The sequence below is a fragment of the Heloderma suspectum genome, chromosome 4 (genome assembly GCF_057233095.1).
Source record: "Heloderma suspectum isolate Gila_16-S chromosome 4, 16-S_ref, whole genome shotgun sequence".
Classification (NCBI taxonomy): domain Eukaryota; kingdom Metazoa; phylum Chordata; class Lepidosauria; order Squamata; family Helodermatidae; genus Heloderma; species Heloderma suspectum.
This window is the reverse complement of record NC_139461.1, coordinates 31,324,331-31,348,464: the sequence shown is the minus strand read 5'-3', so window position 1 is coordinate 31,348,464 and position 24,134 is coordinate 31,324,331. Positions and strand designations below refer to the sequence as shown.

The 24,134-nt window shown below is 44.6% G+C and overlaps 1 protein-coding gene across 1 annotated transcript in view; it reads right to left on the bottom strand.

The window, feature by feature from the left end:
- The window catches only part of CSMD3 (CUB and Sushi multiple domains 3), an 819,154-nt gene that overhangs the window by 442,581 nt on the left and 352,439 nt on the right, over positions 1-24,134 (bottom strand). Inside the window, exon 11 of the mRNA XM_084851442.1 lies at positions 11,039-11,151. Coding sequence (XP_084707568.1) covers positions 11,039-11,151 — 113 coding nt within the window. The remainder of the gene's footprint in view (positions 1-11,038; positions 11,152-24,134) is intronic.

Genomic DNA, 24,134 nt, shown 5'->3' with positions numbered 1-24,134 from the left:
TTCCCCGTAGGATTCAGATTAAAGCCCTCCTGATGAAGTTCTTCATGCTGTGGCCAAGCACATTCTTCCCATCATTTGTGAGGTGCTACCCGTCCTTTGCCAACAGCCCATCTTCCAGGAGGTATAGCCCGTGGTCCCAGAATCCAAATCTCTCTCATCAGCACCACCTTCGTAGCCAGTCATTCACCCGGAGTATTTTTCATTCCCTTTCTATCCCTCTTCTAACTACTGGAAGGATGGATGAGAAAACTATCTGGACCCCAAAGTTCTTGAGTTTCCTTCCCAAAGCTTCAAAGTCTGATGTGATTTCTTTGTTCCCACATGGATGAGAAGAAAGGGATACCTTTCAGTGGGCTTTACGAGTGCAGGCAACCTTTCAGTCACGTCTCTAATCCGTCCTCCCGGGAGACAACATACCTGGCGAGTCCACGGGTCTTTGCGACATACTTGGGTCTCGATCCCACGCAGCAAGGAGTCTCCCACTACTACCACTCTTCTCTTCTTGTTGTTGTAGGCCTGGTTTTCATCGCCTCTGTTTGACTGACCTTCAGCCTCTTGCTCATTCTAGGGGTGGACGAAAGTCACTTACCTGTCCTCGAAGCTTGTTCGCAGTGGGGGGGAGGCGCTTCGCTGCTCCCCCCATGAAGTTCAGGCCGGGGGGGAGGCTTCCCGCCTCGCCCGGCTGAAATTCAGGCCGGGGAGGAGGCGCCTCGCCTCGCCCGGCTGCGAACTCAAAAGTGTTTTTTTAAAAAAAAAAAAACGCCCCCGTGATAGGCTACGTGACAATTAACGTAGCCTATCATGGCTACATTTGTAAAGTCAGCCGTGATAGGCTACGTTAATCGTCAAGTAGCCTATCACGGGTGACTTAAAAAAAAAAAAGCACGTACGCAAATGGCAGCCCCCATAGGGAGCCGCCATTCGCGTTCCTTATTTGGTCGCTGTAGTCTACGTAAATCTTTACGTAGACTACGGTGAAAATAAGGGCAACGCAAATCTTTATCTAATCTTTACGTAGACTACAGCGACCAAATAAGAAACGGGAATGGCGGCTCCCTATGGGGGCCGCCATTATCCGTACGCGCTTTTTTTTTTTTAAGTCACCCATGATAGGCTACGTGACGATTTACGTAGCCTATCACGGCTGACTTTGCAAATCTAGCCAAGATAGGCTACGTTAATCGTCACGTAGCCTATCACGGGGGCATTTTTGTTTTTTTTTCTTTGATTGGAATGGCGGTGGCGGCAGCCGGTCGAAAGACCGGCTGCCGCTCCTGCCCCGGACGAAGACCCGACGAACCGCCAGCTGGACCCGCTGCCGGGAGGGACATTCGCCAAAGGTAAGTCCCGTCCCGGGGGGGGGGGTGCGGGGAGCGGGGGGGGTGCAGAGAATTTCTCCCCGAAACTTGTTCGGGGGGCCGAACACATTGGCGCTCAGCCCCCTGAAGTTTCGGGGAGAAATTCTCCGCCATCCCTAGCTCATTCTCATGTAGGTTCCCCTGTGAATGGCCTGCCTGCCCCCCGCCCCCCTGTGGATCCCCCCCGGGATGAGACTTACCTGGGGCAGATGTTCCCGGGTGGCAGCGACTCCGGCGGTGGCTTTGACGGCGGTGGCTGTGGCAGCTGGTCTTCCAACTAGGGATGGACGAAAGGGACTTACCTGGTCCTGCAGCTTGCTTTGCGGTGGGGGGAGGTGCTTCAGTTCTCCCCCCGAAGTTCAGGCAAGGGGGGGAGGCACCCTGCCTCGCCCGGCCGAAATTCAGGCCAGGGGGGAGGCGCCCCATCCCTCGCCACCAAAAGTCAGGCCGGGGAGGAGCGCCCCGTCTACCCGGCCGTGAAAAAAAAAGTAAATTAAAAAAACACACACACACACCTGTGATAGGCTACGTAACGATTTACGTAGCCTATCACGGCTAGATTTCCAAAGTCAGCTGTGATAGGCTACGTAAATCGTTACATAGCCTATCACGGGTGTCTTTTTTTTTTTTTTACTTTCCTTTTTTATTTTGCAATGGCGGCGGCGACAGTTGGTCAGAAGACCGGCCGCCGCCACCGCCCCCGCCAAAACGCCGCCAAAACGCCGCCGGGACCTGCCACCGAGAGGGACATTCGAACGAGGTAAGTCCCATCCTGGGGGGGGGGGGCGGGGGGCCGGCAGAGAATTTCACCACCAATTTCGAGGGGGTGGATGCGTTGGCATTCGGCCTCCCGGAGATTCGTGGAGAAATTATCCGCCATCCCTACTTCCGACCGGCTGCAGCCGCCGCCATTTGCAGTCTTGTCATTGTATTTTTTTTTACAAGACATGATAGGCTACGTAAAGATTTATGTAGCCTATCATGGCTGGGTAAAACAACAACAACAACAAAACAACCGCATACGCAAATGGCGGCGGCTACAGCCGCCGCCATTTGCGTTCCTTATTTTTGGCCGTCTTATTCTACGTAAATATTTACATAGACTATGACGGCGAAAATAAAGGGGAATGCAAATAGCGTAGTGGGCGCTATTTGCGTCCCTTTTTGATTTGCCGTTTTAGCCTACGTAAATATTTACGTAGGCTAAAACGGTGAATCAAAAAGGGACGCAAATAGCGCCCACTATGCTATTTGCGTTCCCCTTTATTTTTGCCATCATAGTCTACGTAAATATTTACATAGATTAAGACAGCCAAAAATAAGGAACGCAAATGGTGGCGGCCGTAGCCACCGCCATTTGCGTATGCAGTTTGTTTTTGTTTTGTTTTTTACCCAGAGCCCTCTGCGGCCAGAAATCCGGCTGCGGACGGCTCTAGCCTGGGCCTGGCCGGCTGCTCCACAGAGCTGCTGCGGAGCACAGCCGGCCGTGGAGCATTCGGGGTGGAGGAACGGATCGCCTCCCCCACTGTCAAGGATTCCGGGGGGAGGGACGGAACGCCTCCCCCCACCACCATCAACATAATCAGCGGAAAGGTAAGTGATTTTCATACATCCCTAGTTCCACAGCTCCACTGCTTCCACTGGTGCAGAGTTGTGTCTAGTTCTTCTCCTAACCGTCACCCTTTTCCAAGGAGTATCCTCTACTCCATTTTTCTTCACCTCAGCATTTCCCACTGCCTCATCTTGCTGTTGCTCTTCAAGCTTCTGGTCTTCCTTTGCTGCTGTAGTTCCCTCATTCTGTCCAAGAACTCTTCGTTTTCTCTTATTCCCCGGAGGGTCGACAGTCGCTGCTCCAGTCCACTTACTTTTTCTTCTAGCAGCGTGATCAACTTGCACTTGTTGCAGGTGTAGGCCATGTTGTTCTCAGGCAAGAAAACAAACACTGCACACACCTTGCAGGTCACCAGCACTGGAGAGTCCTGTCCTTCCATTGCCTCTTTTCCCTTTTTGTGTCTAGCTTTGTGATTGTTCTAGACTAGCTTGTGCCTGCTCCTCTACTCAGTAGAGGTTAAAAGCAGAGTCCCACTGGTGTGGAGGTGTGTGTTACAAGACAAATAAATGGAAAAAAGTTAGTTAAAAAATAAAATAAAATAAAAAATGAAAAAAAAATGTTAGGGGCCTCCCCCTTGACCTCCCCTGCCGAACTCCCCTGGCCAACTCCTGTTTGCTCCCCTGTTCACTCGCTCTGGTCACTCGCTCTCTGGGAGCTCACTTGCTTCTGTGGTCCCTGGACCAGCTGGAGCAGCTTGCTCTGCTCTGCTCTGGTCTGCTCAGCTGGGAGGCGGGAAACAGACTAACAGATAGGAGCCAGAGGTCACCACATTTGAAGAATAAAAGACCCTGGTGTAAAAGGGATATTGATAACATGTCCTCAACTCCTTGTTGGATAAATCACCCATAGGTGTGGTTCCTAAGACCATTCCAAGAGAATAAAATGTCCTTCACCATCTGCCTCTTTTGAAAACAGTCCATTAGTGGCTTAATTGACTTGGCACCTTGTACAGTATTGTACATATGTTATGACTGATCAAGCGATTCAGTTTGCACAAAGTTATAGAAAAGCTGCCTTACAGCGTTTTGACTATTCTTATTACATTTTATAAACATTTTGCATTTTGTGGGTGGGGGAACGACGCCCAGGGGTTAAATTCTTCTCTGTGCAGCTTTCAGTATTATGAACACATTACTTCAGTAGGCAGCAATGCACCATACTGGCATACCAAATGTTATTTATTATTTATTGCCTTTGTTTTGAAAGCCTCAGGGAGGATGGTTAAAACATCAGGTTGCCTATAAGAGGATGTTACAAAGTCACTTGAGAGGAAAAAGAAACATTTGAGGGAGTATCTCCCACAATGTGGCTTTTCGTTCATTTTAAAACAATGAATGGATATTAAACTTTTCTTTGTGCTATCCTTTTATGTACTCAGGGTTCACTTTTCCAGAATCAAACACTTCATGATCCCAATAAAGAGGTAACCAGTTGCACTTAACTTCCATTTAAATAATTTTGGTTTAAGTTAGCTGTGATTTAGTCCCAGTGATTCAATGGAACTTAAGTGTGGTTTCATATGAATGTATTTGATTCATCAAGGAGGATGGAATTAATATGGGTATATGGGTTTAAATCTAAACTGCTCTTTAATCTTTGGATAATTTTCCATATTCCACCCATTTTATTGTTCCATAATTAGTCCTACAATAAATAGTTGAATGGTAGAAATGTTGAAGATTAACTAATCCAACCACTAGACCAGGGTTTGGGAATACATTTGGAGTGTCAGCTGAATTACCTTCCACCGAGGGCTTTGTCCGGAGACTGGCTTTGCTGCATGGAGGCTTTTCCCCAGTTCCCAGGTATGGAAACCTCACACACAGTTGGGAAGCCAGCCCAACTAAGGTAATGGCTGGAGAACTGCCCTTGTTGCTGCTTCAGTTGGAGCTCCTTCATCCACACTGAATGTGGGAGAAGGAGCACATTGCAACCCCACTGGGGTAAGCAAGGCACAAATACAACACAAGCACATGCTCCAGCCACTGGCTAGGCTGGGGACACTTCAGTGCTTCACCAGCACTGTGTCCTCCCCACAGCAAAGGGCAAAACCAGCCCAGGTGGTGGCTGGGACACTCTAGCCACTGCCTAGCCTGGGCATGCTTCAACAACACCATGTCCTCCCCCCTGATGGGGTAAGATGTCGCATGAGTTAAGCCCCGCCCCCTGGAAGAATCTAAGAAGGCTCTGTGGGCCAGATGTCCCCATCCCTGCACTAGCCAACCTTAGAAATCACTGCACTCAAGACGATTCCCTACACATTAATCTAGAGCATAATGAGGACTGAATTTACTTGTAGTTAAACTTCTAGAGGAAACATGCCAGCAGCGGACAGGGCCAAAGCCACATACACACCTCACTCACAAATCCATCCATGCTCCAAACACATCTTTCCTCAAATTCACACCCCGTTCACACAAATCCATCATTCATTCATTCTCTCACACGTACACACACACACACACACACACGGTAATTGTTCCCTGCTCTGATTGCATCCTCATGCCTTTCTTACCCCTTATCCATGCCAGATTGCTGCCTTATTCCAAAACCTGACTCCTATCATCCTGCAGAAGTCAACCCCACTCTGTCTTTCCACACACTTGTTTTTAAAAGTGAAGGTGGGGGGGGTGGACTCACTGCACTTATCATTTCTATAACTTGAAGGAGTTAAACAGCTGAGATAAGAACATAAGAAGAGTTGTGCTATATCAGACCAAAGGCCTGTCTGTGTTTTGTACAATACCTAGAACATTGTATTCATGAGGTGCTTATTAAGTAAGTAAATACATAAATCCAGCATTCTGTCCCACATTCTGTTTACAGTTGCCTTGCCATGCAGATGCATACAGGAAGTCCACAAGTAGGACATGAGTGCAATAGCACCCTCCCAGTAATGTTCCCCAGCAACTGGTATAGAGAGACATACTGTCTCCACTATTGGCAGTAATTACCTTCATAACTAGTAGACATGGATAGCTGTATCCTTCATGAATTTGTCCAGTGCACTTAAATGTCAACATCCACCCATTCCAAAAGTTGCTGATATAGTCTAGGCTGTCTGTATTCAGATTATTTTATTTCAGTTCTATGATTCCACCTTGATTCATTATAATTAGGAGGCAAGGCTTAGAAGACATGACAGCAAGACTCCCAAACAGCTAGAGTAGCTCACAATGTGTATTGCGGAATAAGGCGTACAATCTTGTATTAAAATGTGTGAAGCTTTTCATTAACGTCTTCCATCGATTCTGAGTTGCACTCCAAGATTATACTGTAAACAAGAGAAACGCTACAACTGCTTGCTCCAAAATGAGTCCTGGTAGTACTTGACATTTTTTGCTGCTTACCTGCTAAAGGCTCCCTTTGCAGAATCTCTTCTATATTGGGTGTTAAAGATGGACAAACCTATTTCCAGTCTGTATCATTTCCACGTCTTTTTTTTTATGAATAATTCCTTTTTTAGTCCACATTAATCTGCAATTAATTGAGTGCTTTCTGGTTCGTGTACATATTTAGGCAGTGCATATTTGATAAGTTTGCATAAAAATGCAAAATTAAAAATTTTCCCCCTATCCTTAGTTTGAAATACATCAGATAATGTGGCTTCAGGAATCATAGGGAAATGTATTATATCTACGCAGGTTGCAGTAATATATTAGTAGCTTACCTAGCCAACTTTTATTCAATTTCATCTCATTACTTTCCTTTTCATCACCATATTATATCACCTCATTACTGACAGAGTTTTATTTTTTTTAACTTCTCCTTGAAACATGAAACAAAGCTCTCAAACCTTCCCGAGTGCCCATTAAATATTATGGATTTAAAAGAATAAGTGAGAATTCTTATATGACTATAACTAGCAATACGTAATGTTAAATAGTATGCAGGTGCTAATTTATTCACATTTATTGTGGCGCTATGATTAAGATTCAGAACTGTCCTCTGCTCAGTATGAAGACCCAGGGAATATGTGCAAGTTATTTTCCAACTGAAAACATTATATCTGCTACACTGCTTTCTAACTACATTAAATAGCTGTGACATGAAGGAATGAATAAGTTATTCCAATTCCCCTTTCTAGAACATTAATTAAATAATAAAACTTGTGATTCATTAAATCTGCAAGGAATACCACAAGACAGTTCACAAATGTTGCTGAACTGAGTCTGTAGTAATAAATTTAGTTTTATTTAGTTATATTCCCCAGACTTGATTATACAGTCACACAGCTGGACATTTTCTGTATCTATTGCTGGACTAGGCTACGTAGTGCCCATGGGCACCTGCCTGGGTGACCGTTGAGGTGCCCTGTTATCTTCATTTTCCATTAAGGCCTTTGGGCCATAGGTGGAGTTCAGAGAGACTCTTAGGAAATGAAGATGGGGTAGGGAGAGCAGTAGGAAGCCAGTGGAGACTGGGAGAGCCAGCTGGAAGAAAGCTATGGGGGTGGGGGAGGGCTGGGGAACGTTGAGTACTTGCATCTCCGAATGGATGAGGGCTGCATGTGTGCAAGAGAGGAACAGTGAAAGGGAGAGATCGTTTAGGGGAGACTAAAGGGGGCACTGAATTCTGGATGACTTGGGGCATCTTGCTGAAGGTTCACTGGAGTCTGGCTCCAGTCCTGTACAAGGAGACTATGCTTAGGGTTTGCCATGTCCTCACTGAAGATGGTGGCTGAAACTTTAGAACCCCAGCTCTTCCACTGTCCCCACACACCAACTGCTGCGCAGTGAAACAACATTTATATTTATGAACAACACTGTACTGACTTTTCAGTCAGTTCTTACAACCGTCTGTTTCCATCATTGTCAGACATTTTCTGTACTGTACATACAGAAATGTATTATGTTATCAACAGAACATTATTAAGCAGATCCATAAAGCATATATCAATTTATAGAGTGTTTTTGCACCACGTGATCCTTAAGGTCAACTCAACTTATCTCAAAGATTAGTTTTAAAGCTGAGATTCTTTTACAATTTCTCAAATTGCATTCAATAACAGAAGTACTTAAGGAACAGATAATGGTGGGGTGAGCTAGAGTGGTGGAGGAAGGGACAATACACCTGCATTGTCCAGGTTTAATATGAAAGCTCAGTTCCATTCTTGCAGAAGGTTTAGCACATCTATAGATAATCTGCCAATTAATTTAAGGAAGTTTGGGAGACAACTTTGGAAGACAAGAAAAACATGTATGTAGCCAAATGAACTCGATTAATGAAAAAAAAAAAAGATTAAGTGGTTTAGCAACAGCTTATTTTTCTCTTCATTTCTAAATCCCATATCATCAGAGAAACAAGTGACAGCCTGTAGAGATATCAGAGTCCATCCTGAGAGAACATTATATATGGCACCAACATTTATTTGTTTATTTTTAATCTGCCCAATAACCAATGATCTCTGGGCTGTAACATGATAATTGCTACACCTTATATTTTCTTCGTAGGTTTAAAGTTTGAAAAGATTAAGCTTGCAAATCATAGTGCATGATAAATACTATTCATCAAAACAAATAAATTAATTCACATCAGCCTTGCTGACGTTCTTTCTATAACACATCCCAGAAGACGAGTGATGGCAATGGGTTGTTGTTTTTGTTTTTCATAAAAGTAAAAAAATCTATTTTTTTTCCTTCCCAATGGGAAGAAATAAAGTTAAGAAGCTCTTGTGTTCAAATACATTGTATATATTGTATGAACTTGGGAATAGAAAATCACTCTTGCCTTCACTAGAACACAATTGTTGAAAAATATGTACCCCAAATTCACCCAGGCAAATTTAACAAAATAGAAATGTAACAAAGTCTGGCCATTTTCAATGTATTGATTCCAGCAATAATGCTCAAGAAGCTAAGCACTACAAATAATTCACCACCACCACCCTAGATTTCTTTGAACACATATAGAACAAAGTCAGTTGGAGGGTACTGAATACTAACCAAAACTGATGCTATTGCCTTTATTCTTCCATGATATTGGAGAATTTTAAAGCATAAATTCCCCGCACTTGACAAATTTTTGTACATCTAGCCATTTGATATCCTTGACACCAGCCACATAAACAGGAAAATAACAGCACACAAAAAATATCTTAAGTATTGCAAGAGGTGTTACAAACACTATAGACCCCCCAAAAGCAATTACATTCTCATAAAGAGTTTTTGGGCCAAGAATTAAACCATGCTAATATACAGATCCCATACCTAGCAATCTTGGGGCTTCCCTACATGAACAATTTATTGCACACTCATGATAGGTCACTCACAGATGTTTTTGGTCCATTACATGACATTGACAACCTCCAGGATGTCTCCCACACTTTCCCCCCTTTATCCAGCTTTCAAAAAAATCAAAGATAAGCTGTTAATAAAAGTTAATGGCACTACATTGGCAGTGTGTAATGCCGGCACAGCACTATAATGAGCTATGAACTTGCCAAAGAAGGACTTTCCTCAATTCAAATCATGTCTCCCTGTGTAAATGCTTCAGCACATTTCTCAATCGCAGGCATGGGGAGTGGTTAGTAGGTCTGGCAGCTCCCACCCACCCACCCAGAACTGACCTGATCCATGCTGAGTCAGTCCGTCCAGAAGTAGAGAGAATGAGCAAGCAAGCAGCTTCGCTTTCTCTCGCAGCAAATCCCGTTGCCCGCCTGCCTGGTCAGCTGCCCCCCCCCCGATCTGAAAGAGTTATGCAATGGCTAGGACAGAGCTTCCAGCTCACTCACCTACATGTGGGGTGGGGTGAGGGGAATGGGAATTGTGGATTTCCTGGGGGCTGCAAGGAAAAAGTCTGGTACAAGTTGAGCAACAAAAACAAGTCTCCCCTTCTGTCCCACTCCTGTATGTATGTATGTATGTATGTATTTCTATACCACCCAATAGCCAAAGTTATCTGCATCCGCCAGGGAGGCACTCCCTCCATCCCTCGATTCAAACTACCTGTCTGCCATATAAAGAAGCCCATCGTAATCCCACAAAGAAACCAAAAGCAGAAAGCATCTGTAAGAATGGAGGTTTCTTTTTTTGCTTAATGTAGAGAAGCACTTAATAAATCTTTGCAGAGAAAAGTGGAGTTGGAAAGCTTGAAATCTACACTTGCCAAAATCTAGCCCTGGTCAAGGCAGGGCAGGTGAAACAGCATTCAGGACCATCTCTAGAAATCTCTTCTTTATGACTACAAAGAGCTTTCTTCCATTATGGAGTGATGGAGTGGACTGTATTTAATATTGTTCCCCTGATTCACGACACCAACTTGTTTTCAAGATTGGCTGCTCTGAGAGTTGTGTTCCTGACTTAAATTTTGTCACCGGTCATCCATATAGCTTTTACACTTAGAGTAAGGATAAATTTCTATACCCATAACCTTCGAGCAACTGAGAGAGAAATATAACCAGGTAGACTGTACAGGATCAATAATTCACATAGCCATTTAGAAGCAAATCCTCCAGGTCCCTTTCCACAGTTCCTTCTGTACCTCTCTCTCTCTCTCTCTCTCTCTCTCTGGATATATATACTATAGAGAAATAATAGGCTTGTTTCCAAGAATACTTACAAAACTGCTCGTAGTTTTTCCTTTATAAGGATATATGCTTATCCTTAGGATATTCCTAGATATATATCCATGTCTGTCTGTCTGTCTGTCTGTCATCTATCTATCTATCTATCTATCTATCTATCATAACGCAGAAGAAGTGTTCTCTGAATTTGTTCAGATATGCTGTCCACCTCATTCCTTTTTATTCTTATTGAATTCTGTACTTCAGCCATTTGAAATCACTAGTCTCAAACATTTTGGACAACAACTTTTCAGATTCTGCCCCATTGCTGAACTTTTCAGGCAAAGAGCAGTCAAACTACAGGCATCCATTCACATCTGTTTTTAATAAGACTATGTAACAAGAACATTTGTTGGATTATTTCAGTGTGTCCTTGAAAACTCTGTGCCCATAACAAAGTAAAACACCTTCACAACAACACAGAAAAATAAGCTGTTAATATTCTTGCAACCCAAGGCTTGCATTCAGTTCCTTTTAGATGAATCTCTGATAGATTATAGTTACCTTTGTAGTTAACTTTGAAGCCAATTGAGCCCACACTTTCATCAGTTTGAAGGTGAAGCCACATCTGATTGTTCATGCTGACAATTAAATCTGGCACAAAGCTTCCTGTTAACCTAATCATAAACAAGATAAAAATTCCATTAGATGGAAATTGGCTTCAAATAGAGAGATATTAAAAAGCAAGCAAAACGTCTTGGTTATGGCACTCTAAGGACTACAACATCATGGCAATGGAGACACTAAAAAAACCATCAACAGAGATCTCACAAGCTGGAAATCTTTGAGTTCTGTATAACAAACATGATAGTAATTTTGTGCAATTTTTGCAGTTGACAGGCTTCAAAAGAAAGCTGTTGTTTGCAAGGTAAGGACTGGTTTTAATGATGAAATTGTAATGTCTAGATGGTCATCACATTATCACAATAGTAACTAAGAGATACAAATGAGTCTAAACACTGAAATATGATAAAGACCTCCCCCAGTCTACAATCATGGAGGTGGGCCACCTACACAGAACAGAATGTGGAACTGCCCCACGAAAGTCAATAAAGAAGTCTCTTTGCTCCTGGCAGGTTGTCACCACCATGCCAAACATGCTGCACAGTGGCCTGGCCATTCATACCAGGCAGATCATTTCATGCATTCCCTACCAACAACAACAAGCTTGTTTGCACAAGCCCTTCCAGCTGCACTCCTGTTTTTGTTGTTGTTGTTGTTGTTGTTGTTCCTGATCCTGAGGGAAGCTTGTGTACAGGGTGGGATAGGTGGGTAATGAGAGGTAGAACAAACATGTCATGCTTGTAAGGGAGGTGCAGAAGAGCTGGCCTTTGAATAAATGGCTTAGCTGCAATGTTGCATGCTCAGCGGTGGCCCAGAGCACAGGTAACCTGATTTGGGGGTGGGGTGGAGGGATAGGTCTGACTCATACAGGGCACACTGTGTAGTCCCTATTTGCATTGCCCTTATTTTCGCCGTAGTCTACGTAAACATTTACGTAGACTACAGCGACTAAATAAGGAATGTGAATGGCGGCTCCCTATGGGGGCCGCCATTAGCGTACGCGCTTTTTTTTTTTTTTTAAGTCACCCGTGATAGGCTACGTGACGATTGACGTAGCCTATCACGGCTGACTTTGCAGATCTAGCCGTGATAGGCTACGTTAATCGTCACGTAGCCTATCAGGGGGCGTTTTTTTTTAAAAAAAAAACTTTCGCGTTCGCGGCCGGGCAAGGCAGGAAGCCTCCTCCCCGGCCTGAATTTCGGCCGGGGCGAGGCGGGAAGCCTCCCCCCTGGCCTGAATTTCGGCCGGGACGAGGCAGGAAGCCTCCCCCCCCAGCCTGAACTTCGTGGGGGGAGCAGCGAAGCGCCTCCCCCCCACCACGAACGTCCTTCGACGACAGGTAAGGGACTTTCGTCCACCCCTAGCTTAAAGATAAACATTCACATCACATTCCTAATACCCAGCCCAACCAGCCCATTCATTCCCCTCATCTAAAATCATAGAATAGTAGTGTTGGAAGGGGCCTACAAGGCCATCGAGTCCAAGCCCCTGTTCAATGCAGGAATCCAAGTCAGAGCATCCCTGACAGATGGCTGTCCAGCCTCGTCTTGAAAGCCTCCAGTGTGGGAGAGCCCACCACCTCCCTCATCATTCTGGTGCATTCCTTCCAAGAGGCTTTTTTTAAAATAAGGACTGAATTCATTAAAAGTACCAGAACTGGACCTTTGAAAGTCCAGTCCTGTTCACAGGCTCTTGCTTAAAAACCTGAGGCATACTCTCTTCATTGTTTACCAGACATAAAGATCATAGCATTTTCTAAATATCTATTTTTCTGAAATGAGAATATCAATGAAACAACAACAACAACAACAACGATATATCACCATCAGGATGCATGGAGCTTTAGAGAATATAAGAGAAAAGGAGAAGGACCATGAAACTAGGATAAACAACAAAAGAAGATGTGATTGTTTCACATCCACATACGTAGACTTGGTTACAGGCTTAGCTGAAAAAAATAACAACATAAGTACTAGGACAAGGGTGAGGAATATTTTTCCTATGAAAGGCCATTGACACACAGGAAAAGCCGATTGGGGGCTGCAGCTAGGGATGTGTGAGAAATTTTCTCAGGTTCTTTAAAAAACAGATTTACCCAATTTGTACCTGCTGCATGGAAACACACATTTCCAAAATACATGCAAACATGATTTAGATCTGTCCATCCATAGCTACAGCCAATGCATAGGGGAGCCAGATCTAATGGAGGGTGGGAACCTGAGCCGAAATGGTCAGAATTTGCAGCATTGTATAGTGCTCTCTCTCTCTCTCTCTCTCTCTCTCTCTCTCTCTCTCTGCCACCCCATCCCTCTCTCAAATCATATCAAATGCTTTTTTATTATGGTTGTTTAGACCTGGCCCAGTTAAAATACACAGTCAGATCCACAAATATCAGGATATAGACTACAATTTCTTTAGTTTAGCTATCAGCTGAGCTCTTGTTTGCATGATGATTCAAAATAACTTTGCCACCTGTCCAGTGACATATGGGACCTTACCCAAAAGGCAATTGATTACCGCTCTTTCATTTGGATGACCTGGGAAGTTGGTCAGAAGAGGATAAATTATACGACATCTCAAATTGGAATAAAAATTATAATATAAGAGTACCTGTGTCAGAGCTTCAGGGACTCCTGCTTTGCATGGACACGATCTATTCTGAAGTGGGATTTTACCCATCTGTAACAAAATAGCTCTCTTTTGAGTGAACAGTACTGACTCCATTTTGAGACAGCCAAAAAGCCAGGTGTCTTCATCCCCAGCCGCAGCAAAGGTGGGAGAAAGGCACAGGAATGGGGTTGAGAGCATCATGCAAGACCAGGTCAAGCAATTCAGTTTCTAATGGACTGCTTAAAATGCACTCCCCAAAAGCAAAGATGGGGGTAAAAATTCTAGGGATGGCGGAGAATTCTGCCACGGATTTCAGTAAAGCCGAATGCACTGGCATTCGGCCCCCCAAAACCCATGGCAGAACAGCCTCCCCCCCCCACCCCCCCTGCGGAATCCCCCCCGGGACGAAGCTTACCTGGGGCGGATGTTCTGGTGGCGGTGGCTCCGGCAGTGGCTCCAGCAGCGGCAGCTGGTCTCTCGGCTGGCTGCTGCAGACGCAAATGGCGGCCGCCGTAGCGGCCACCATTTGCATCCTGCCAGGCTGCCATGATAGTCTACATAAGTATTTACATAGCCTATCACAGCAAAGAGCAGGGGCGCAAACAGCGGCCACTATGCCGTTTGTGCTGCTGCTCTTTCCGTGATAGGCTACGTAAGTACTTACATAGCCTATCACGGCAAAGGCAGCCACACAAATGGCGGCCACCACTCCGTTTGCGTAGCTGCCTTTGCCATGATAGGCTACGTAACTACTTACGTAGCCTATCATGGAAAGAGCAGCAGTGCAAACGGCGTAGCGGCTGCCGTTTGTGCCCCTGCTCTTTGCCGTGATAGGCTATGTAAATACGGATGTTCTGGTGGTGGCGGCTCCGGCAGCGGCTCTAGTGGTAGCGGCAGCGGCAGCTGGTCTCTTGGCTGGCTGCTGCAGACGCAAATAGCCATTTGCGTCCTGCCAGGTTGCCGTGATAGGCTACGTAAGTATTTATGTAGCCTGTCACGGCAAAGAGAAGGGGTGCAAACAGCGGCCGCTACGCCGTTTGCGCCACTGCTCTTTCTGTGATAGGCTATGTAAGTATTTACATAGCCTATCATGGCAAAAGCAGCCACGCAAATGACGGCCACCACACCATTTGAGTAGCTGCCTTTGCCATGATAGGCTACGTAAATACTTACGTAGCCTATCACGGCAGCCTGGCCAAATGCAAATGGTGGCTGCTACAGTGGCCACCATTTGCATCCGCAGCAGCTGGCCGTGGCCGGAACTCCGGCTGCGGACGGCCCTGTCCGGTGGCTCCATGGAGCCGCCGCGGAGCACAGCTGGCCCAGCGAGGATTCCGGGGGGAGGGACGGAGCGCCTCCCCCCCACCGCAAATCCAAGCTGCAAAAAGGTAAGTGACTTTCGTACATTCCTAAAAAATTCAGCAAAACATGAATGTGCTGGATAGCAAGAGTGATATCTGGTAAATAACATAGTCAACTATCTGCAATATGCTCCCACGATAGAACTCCAGCCTTGACACCTGTCTTTGAGTCATTGACATGTATAGTCATATTTTATTATTTTAACAAAGATGGTTAAAGACTTTTGTTTCTAGCAAGTACAGCCATCATCCCCAACACCCTCTTTTGTTACATGGGATGGAAGGCCAACTCAGTCTTTATCCCATAGCAAGTAGCACCATTTCCAGCGCCTATGAGCAGTGTCTGGCTCATCAAAGTTGTGATGTCACTGCCTTTTCTCTGAACTGTATAAGAAGCCTCAGGTTGGGGCAGCCCCAAGTCCCCTCTTCCCAGAGGTGGGGGGGATGCTGCTGAAATCACTAGGTGCCTCACCCCTGCAGGGGTATGATGCTACACTGCTGCTGAAATCACTCAGAGTCTCTCCTCCCAGAGGAAAGGCCCCATGCTGAAATCACTAAGTCTCTTGCTTGCCAGAGCAAGGTGCCAACAGTGGGTGCTTTGCCTCCCCAGTCAAGGCTCTTTGCTTTCCTTCTTCTTCACCTGAGACCAGGAATTGCAACACACACTAGTTGCTGTCTGCAGGAAAGGGGTTCAGCCCAAGGAAAGGTACATTGCTTTTGGAGGTTCTTCATACAAATTATAGCCTCCACCCCTGCTTTCCCTTCTCTCTCTCTCTCTGTGTGTGCATGTGCGCACTTCAAGCCATAGTCACGAAAGCTACTTTTAGGCCTGGAGCTCAGCTTCACCAAGAATGCAGCTAATTTCCCCACCAAAGCCTAACTTGGTGAAGGCTGGAGCATCCCAATTGGTCTTAAGTGTTAAATCCATTTGCTCAGCTAATTCCTCCAAGACCAGCTTGTGTATTTGAATCTTTATAAACCTCAATAAATGTGCCATTTTGGCATCATCCCCTCCAACAGTGTTTGAGTGTGGATCTCTTTGGGTGGGAATCACCTTCTTAGCCATAGATGCCCTATTGCCAATGTCTAAAGATTCCTTACAAGCGGGTGTTTGAATCTCATTAGAACATGTGCAAATTTGTACGCAGGTCTAACTGGAGCACATCATATAACACATCCATCTCTATGTGTGTGCGCCATGCTATATCTCTTGCTCTTGCTCTCGGTGCTACCCCACATGAAATTAGGCTATGTGCCAAGTGTGGGATCCAGATCACAAGTTCCCAACCATAGAACTAGGGGCCTGTGCAAGAGGTTTCATGGAAAAATGGGGGTTCTGAACAGGGATTTGAAGCAAATAAGTTTAGTTAATTAAACATCTCACAGGGCAAGATCCAATGGTGCCCATGTGTGGGCAGTCAGGTCTGCCTGTCCCAGTGCATGTGCATCCCCTACCACTGGAGGCTGTGATATAGTGCTTCCAAGGGCAAGCCCCAAAGTGAGCAGAAATGGTTGTTTCTGGAAGGGGCGTGACCTGTCCCTTCCAGATGGGGCTTGCCCTCGGAAGTGCTACATCACGGCCACAAGTAGTAGGGGATGTGTATGCACACGCATGTGCCAGCAGAGCTGGCTGTGCGTGCACCAGGACCAGTGGACGTGGCTGCCTGTGCAAGGGCACCATTGCATGCTGCCCACAAACTACATTTCGTTAGTACAGTACAATTCAATCAATGGAAACACAGGTATAGTCACCCTATGGGCAAAACTCATGGGCAAAACTCCCAAATCAGGTTCTCAACTGAAAGAGCAGCTGGGTACAATATCAGTAAATTGGTTCCAATTACATGAAGTTCTTCATTTTAGCTCCAATCCAGGCATCAAGAACCAGACCACCAGATCAGATCCTTAATGGTGTTTGAGCAACTGATGCTCTTGACTGACTCTCAATGAAAGAATTAACATCAAATATCTGCAACATTGTGTTAGCAGAGACAATGAGATTGACCCGAAGCCTAAAACAAATATGGGAATGAGACCTCAAGGAAACAACAGAGGATAAGAAGTGGAGTAGTATTTGGACTACCCCCCCCCCATATTTGGCCTCAGCAAAAGTACAGGAAAACTCCCTGGAAATTATTCCCTGTTGATAGATGACCCTGATTACCCTTAGTCATATGCATGCATCTATTATCTCCTAATTGTTGGAGGGGTATGGGATCTATTTGCACATGTGGTAGGAATGTCAACATGTGCAAGGATTCTGGAAAGACATCTTTAAGGAATGGAGTCTTATTGTAAAAAAGGATAGACAGATTGATCCAAAAATTAACAATGGCCATTTTTAGCAGCTAAAATGTCTAAATTCCAAACAAGGAAATGCTTAACTTTTTGTTTGTAGCTGCACATTTATTTATTGTGCAATGCTGGAAGGATTCCAAAGACCTATTGGTAAAAGCATGGTATAACAATGTATGGACAATTATATTAGCAGAAAAATGGACTAGACAACTCTGGGCACAAAAATAACAAAAAGAATCAGATGGCTACCAGTTGTTTTCCAGGCCAAATTCAAGGCATTGGTTTTGACCTAAATCATAGGATAGTAGGGATGTCAGAGAATTCCATCATGGATTTCAGTGAAGCCGAAGGCACTGGCATTCGCCCCCCCCCAAATTCATGGCGGAACAGCCTGCCCCCCCCGGTGGATTCCCCCTGGGACGTGGCTTACCTGGGGCAGAGGTTCCAGATGGCAGTGGCTCCGGCGGCGGGTCCGGTGGTGGCTGGTCTTTTGACCGGCTGCCGTAGCCGCCATTTACATCCTGGTCTTTGCCATGATAGGCTACGTAAGTCTTTACATAGCCTATCACAGCAAGCCATAAAAAAAACCCAACGGCATACGCAAATGCCAGCGGCTACAGTGGCCGCCATTTGCGTTCCTTATTTTTGCCGTTTTAGTCTACGTAAATATTTACGTAGACTATTATGGTGAAAAAAAAGGGGAACGCAAATAGCGTAGTGGGCGCTATTTGCGTTCCTTTTTTCCCCACCATTTTAGCCTACATAAATATTTATGTAGGCTAAAACGGCGAAAAATAAGGAACACAAATGGCGGCCGCCATAGCCGCCGCTATTTGCATACGCCGTTTTTTTTTTTTTTTTTTTGCCCAGCCCAGCTGTGATAGGCTACGGTGGAGGCTGTTCCACCATGGATTCCCGGGAGCCAGATTCTAAAGAATCTGGCCTCACTGGAATCCGTGGCGGAAATCTCTGACATCCCTAGGGCAGCTAGGCTGATGAGGGTGAGGGAGAGGGCCTTCTCTATGGTGGCCCCCACTCTGTGGAACTCCCTCCTTAGGGAACTCTGCCATACCCCGTCTTTAATGAGCTTCCGCCATGCATTGAAAACTTGGTTGTTCAAGCAGGCATTTGGGGTGGGTTAGGGTATTTTTAGAAAATGTTGTTTTAATGTTTAGTTTTACTGTTTTAGACTGTTTGTACTGCTGTACATCGCCCAGAGTGGCCAGGTGACCGGCCGGATGGGCAATCAAGAAATTAATTAATTAATTAATTAAATAAAAAATGTTTCCTGAAATATGGTATGCCTTTATCAATTTTATTAACAAACAGGATAGGAGGAGAGATCCACCAAAAGACCATGGAGAATTAAGGAAAAATATGTTTTAATAATATGACTGAACATTAAAACCACCTAATGAGTTTTTAATGATAAATTATATTGATTTTATGATCGATTTTATTTTATTATTTACTTATTTATTTATTTATTTCTATACTGCCCAATAGCAAAAGCTCTTTTATTGATTGTATTGCATGTGACCTTCTCCTGATGAACTTAGTTAATTCTTGTTGTAATATGTTGTGAATTATTTTTGTATTGGAACATTTCTTGTGCATCTATTGTTATATCTCATTAAAAATTGATTTTAAAAAAAAGTCCTTGGGGTTGTGTCCAAGGCTTCATGGAAAAGCGGGAGTTTTGAGGAGAGATTTGAAGGAAATAATATTTAATTAATTAACTAAACACCTCATAAAATGAATTTATTTAGGCATTGTACAGTATACTTACAACATAATAACAAAATTGCAATAAAAACAAGAACACAATATAAAACCGGTAGAAATATTGACACAGCATAAATAAAATATGGATACAAAAACTAAAACTACCATCAGATACAAGAGTTAAAACCACATTTCTGGGACTAGAAGACTGGATTTTAAATACAAAAAATGCTAAAATTAGGCTGGTGCCAAAAAGATAGCAGTGTGAACACCAGGCATGCATGCTTCCCTTGGGAGAGTATTCCAAAGCCAGGGGGCCACCACCAAAAAAGTCCTCTTTCTTGTCACCACCCTCCAAGCCTCAGAAAGAATGAAGGAGCTTATTTCTGAGGATGGCCTCAGGGCACAAGTAAGTGCAGAATAGAAGTTGCATCATGCAAGTATACTATGAAGCAATTCCAGGCATAAAAGAAAGGGCAGATTTGTTTCAGAGGACAGAAGACAATATGTAATGTTTAATTTTTTTAAACCTCAGATTAACTCCATGGTTATATTTAAAACAAGTCCAAAGGTTAATGGATTATTCTGTCAGAATAATGATTATGTAACCATGCTGTTAATATGGTGCAACTGATTCATATGATCATAGGCATGGAATACTTGTCGATGAAGGCAAATTTATCACAGTGTATTTGTGAATCAACCCTCAGACAAAATAATAATAATTAAAAAATCTAAAGTCCTAGATATGTTCCATTTGGCGAAATGAATGGAATAACAATGTACTCCTTATAGCTAATGTTTTGATGCAGACTTCTTTGGTCCAGAGCAAGATTTGTACACAACATGAGAAGCAACACTTCTGATGTGGCCCTAGGTGTCCTACTAAGATTGCATTGTAGAGCTCCAAGCAGGAGTGCAACGGGAGGCTGCATTATGGGAACCCCATATGCTCCGAGTCACTAATGTGCATTCTAAAGGATGCACATTACTGTGAATATTTCCAGAGTGCACCCCCCTGATCATCTTAGGTTCTCTTTCATATATTCTGCTTTTTAAAAGGTTCATACGTACAGGCTCCCCGATGGAACTAGTACCAATAGCATTACTACCATCAGGCAAAACTTTCTGTCATTATATATATATAATAGATCAGTAAGTCTGCAATTAATGAGAGCATCTATATGTGAATTCACTATCTCCAGAAAGCAGGAGACTTTCACAGGTATAGGACACTGCCACAGAGAGATTTCTATAGTGCTCCCATCACCAGAGTAGGTGTTATTAACACACGTTCTTACAAAACAGGCACCAAGAAAATTACCACACAGACAGTGACTAATTGCTATTAGCAATCACTCCCTTTGTCACTGCTGAAGCCCTAAGAACTGCACCAGAATGAAAGAGTAGGACATGGGAGAGATGCAGGTTGCAAGAAACCTGGTTGCTATTTCCTGCCTTTCCTGCTTATTGGTTGTGGTTTGTTAAAGCCTCAATACACTGGAAAGGTTTGGTTATTTGTCTTTGGTTTCCACATTACTGATTAATATAAACTGATACTTTGTCTTAATGGCTGCTATTGCCTATTTTGTAATTAATTTGAAAGGTTATGTTAGTATTCGTGAAATGAATTGTTTGGGTTCTTATGGTAAGGGTGTATTATTGCAATGGGTGTACTGATAGACATTCTTGGTTTTCTATTGCTGTTCTTTTGTTGTGAGTGGCTTTGAACACATTGTGTGGAAAAGCAGCATACAAATTAAAAGTGATGATGATGATTAAGAAAAATGATTACAGAAAATCTGACTTAACATTGGGAGGGTCTGTACATTTTGGAGGCTTTATTGACACAAGATTCCTATGGATTATTTCTGCTCCAAGGTAGGGATCACTTTAGAGATAGTGTTAGGACAAGTCTCACCTTTTGAGAGCAAAATCTTTCAAGTCTCCTTCTGGTGGTTAGTGGCCATTGTGCTTTCTCCCTCTCTCTCTCCCTCTCCCCTGCTCTCTCTCTCTTTCTCCCTCTCCCTCTCTCTCTCCCTCTCCCCCACTCTCTCTCTCTTTCTCCCTCTCTCCCTCTCCCCCGCTCTCTCTCTCTTTCTCCCTCTCTCTCTCCCTCTCCCTCTCCCCCGCTCTCTCTCTCTTTCTCCCTCTCTCTCTCCCTCTCCCCCGCTCTCTTTCTCCCTCTCTCTCTCCCTCTCCCTCTCCCCCGCTCTCTCTCTCCCTCTCCCTCTCCCCCGCTCTCTCTCTCTTTCTCCCTCTCTCTCTCTCTCTCCCTCTCCCTCTCCCCCGCTCTCTCTCTCTTTCTCCCTCTCTCTCTCCCTCTCCCCCGCTCTCTTTCTCCCTCTCTCTCTCCCTCTCCCTCTCCCCCGCTCTCTTTCTCCCTCTCTCTCTCCCTCTCCCTCTCCCTCTCCCCCGCTCTCTCTCTCCCTCTCCCTCTCCCCCGCTCTCTCTCTCTTTCTCCCTCTCTCTCTCCCTCTCCCTCTCCCCCGCTCTCTCTCTCTTTCTCCCTCTCTCTCTCCCTCTCCCTCTCCCCCGCTCTCTCTCTCTTTCTCCCTCTCTCTCTCCCTCTCCCTCTCCCCCGCTCTCTCTCTCTTTCTCCCTCTCTCTCTCCCTCTCCCCCGCTCTCTTTCTCCCTCTCTCTCTCCCTCTCCCTCTCCCCCGCTCTCTCTCTCCCTCTCCCTCTCCCCCGCTCTCTCTCTCTTTCTCCCTCTCTCTCTCTCTCTCCCTCTCCCTCTCCCCCGCTCTCTCTCTCTTTCTCCCTCTCTCTCTCCCTCTCCCTCTCCCCCGCTCTCTTTCTCCCTCTCTCTCTCCCTCTCCCTCTCCCTCTCCCCCGCTCTCTTTCTCCCTCTCTCTCTCCCTCTCCCTCTCCCTCTCCCCCGCTCTCCCTCTCCCTCTCCCCCGCTCTCTCTCTCTTTCTCCCTCTCTCTCTCCCTCTCCCTCTCCCCCGCTCTCTCTCTCTTTCTCCCTCTCTCTCTCCCTCTCCCTCTCCCCCGCTCTCTCTCTCTTTCTCCCTCTCTCTCTCCCTCTCCCTCTCCCCCGCTCTCTCTCTCTTTCTCCCTCTCTCTCTCCCTCTCCCCCGCTCTCTCTCTTTCTCCCTCTCTCTCTCCCTCTCCCCCGCTCTCTCTCTCTTTCTCCCTCTCTCTCTCCCTCTCCCTCTCCCCCACTCTCTCTCTCTCTCTCTCTCTCTCTCTCTCACACACACACACACACACACACACACTTGAGAAGTTTTTGAATGGTGCTGCATGATGGCATAGCATAATTCTTGAGATATTTCTGGGCATGGATAAATGTTGGGAGCAGCCCAGCGACCAGCTGAAGTGCAGCTACTACAAATGCTCAAAAGATTGTCTGGCTTTTGTCCCGCCATCCCAAAAGCATCCCCACAACATCGTCAGTAAGTGGAGTAATGAAATTGGGGGCATTTTGACTCAGCATTACCAAATCCCTTCTCCTCTGCAAACCTTTAATCTTCAAACCCTTAATGTTACTCAAGCATCTAAGCACATCTGGGTATTATTGCACTTGCAGAACTTGGCCAATTTAGAGCATTGAGAGAGAGAGAGAGAGAGAGAGAGAGAGAGAGAGAGAGAGAAGGAGAGTTATTTTATTGGTAACAATGGAGAGATAAAGGCATCAACAGATACAGTTCCGTTAAGAAAAGAAACCAAAAGATAAAAACAATTCTAACTTCTCTAAACTGCCTCTGTGCTGTTGGGAGCCTCTCAGCCCTACAATTTAGAAAGTTATTAGACTGGAAACAGTGTATTCACATCTTGATATGTCATGTGACAGATGGTAATTCTGCTGGATGGATGATTCCTGAGACTTCCCTGCCATAGGAAGCACCTCTTCCCTCCAACCCTTTCGAGACCCTTTTGGAGGCCGGAGGGTAGCTTTTGCTTTGGAATTCTTAGCAAGCCAGCCTAGGGTCTGAGCCCATTGTCACTTGCAAATTGGAACCAGCAAGTGGGAAAGTGTTTTTTTTTTTTTTTGTTAAGCTTGTTGTTCCAACTGTTAATTATTAAAGGCAAATGGGAGAGGTAAGCAATAACAATTAAGGAAGACATAGATGCTCTTAAATGATCATCACATAGCTTAATGCTTATCTCTCTGTTGGGGAGTGTATTGTGTTTGAAGAGACAACACAACAGGTGTAAGAAGTTCCCTGGGGTGGGGAAGGTCACTGTGTTTTCCTTGATGATGACATAGCAGCTTGCTGTCAGGGCAATTAGGAGTCTCATTTTAATTTCTAGATAGCTGGTGAATCAAATTGTATCCTCCCAAAGGGATCTCCATTACACTTGTCTGAACTCAAAAAACATATCCAAGAGACCTATACAAATGAATAAATCTTGCAAAACAGATTAAAGTTGCCAATTTGAACAAGGAATAACTCTGAGACAATCATGCTCAGGCTGACAGCACTGTAAATTGGAGAAGATTTTCAGCAAATTATCTGCATGTCTTTGCCCACTACATCTTTATTATAATACAGTAGTAACTTTGCTTTGAAGCTCACAACAACTTGAGTAATGCGCTGATAAGAGAAAATGATGGAGTGTTCGTTTGTATTCATAACAAAACACTGTAATTTCATCAGTCTTATTTAATGTATGTCTTGCATTGGATGAGCTGCTACAAAATATTAGCATCTTAAACTAGACCATACATGCAAGGAACAGTGATTCATGTTTTCCCAAAGGGTGGCTGGGAGAGGTGGGAAACTGAGAGGTCAGTAAATAATGGAACATTGAATCTGAAATGATGGGGAATGATAAAGTTAACACTATGTTTATATATGCTTAACTAGACTTTGAAGAATATTTTGAGATGAAATCATGAAAGCAGTTCATGTCATGGTTTCCAGCCAACTCACAACTCCCTTCCGCACATCTATATTGCTTGACAATATAATCAGTGTTCATATTCCACTAGAATCTAAACCCTCCCAAGTGCTTGAAAAGTAAACTGTAAATGGGAAAAAGAACTCAGACAACTCTAAAGAAGAGCAAAGACACATGCTGCTTATATATGT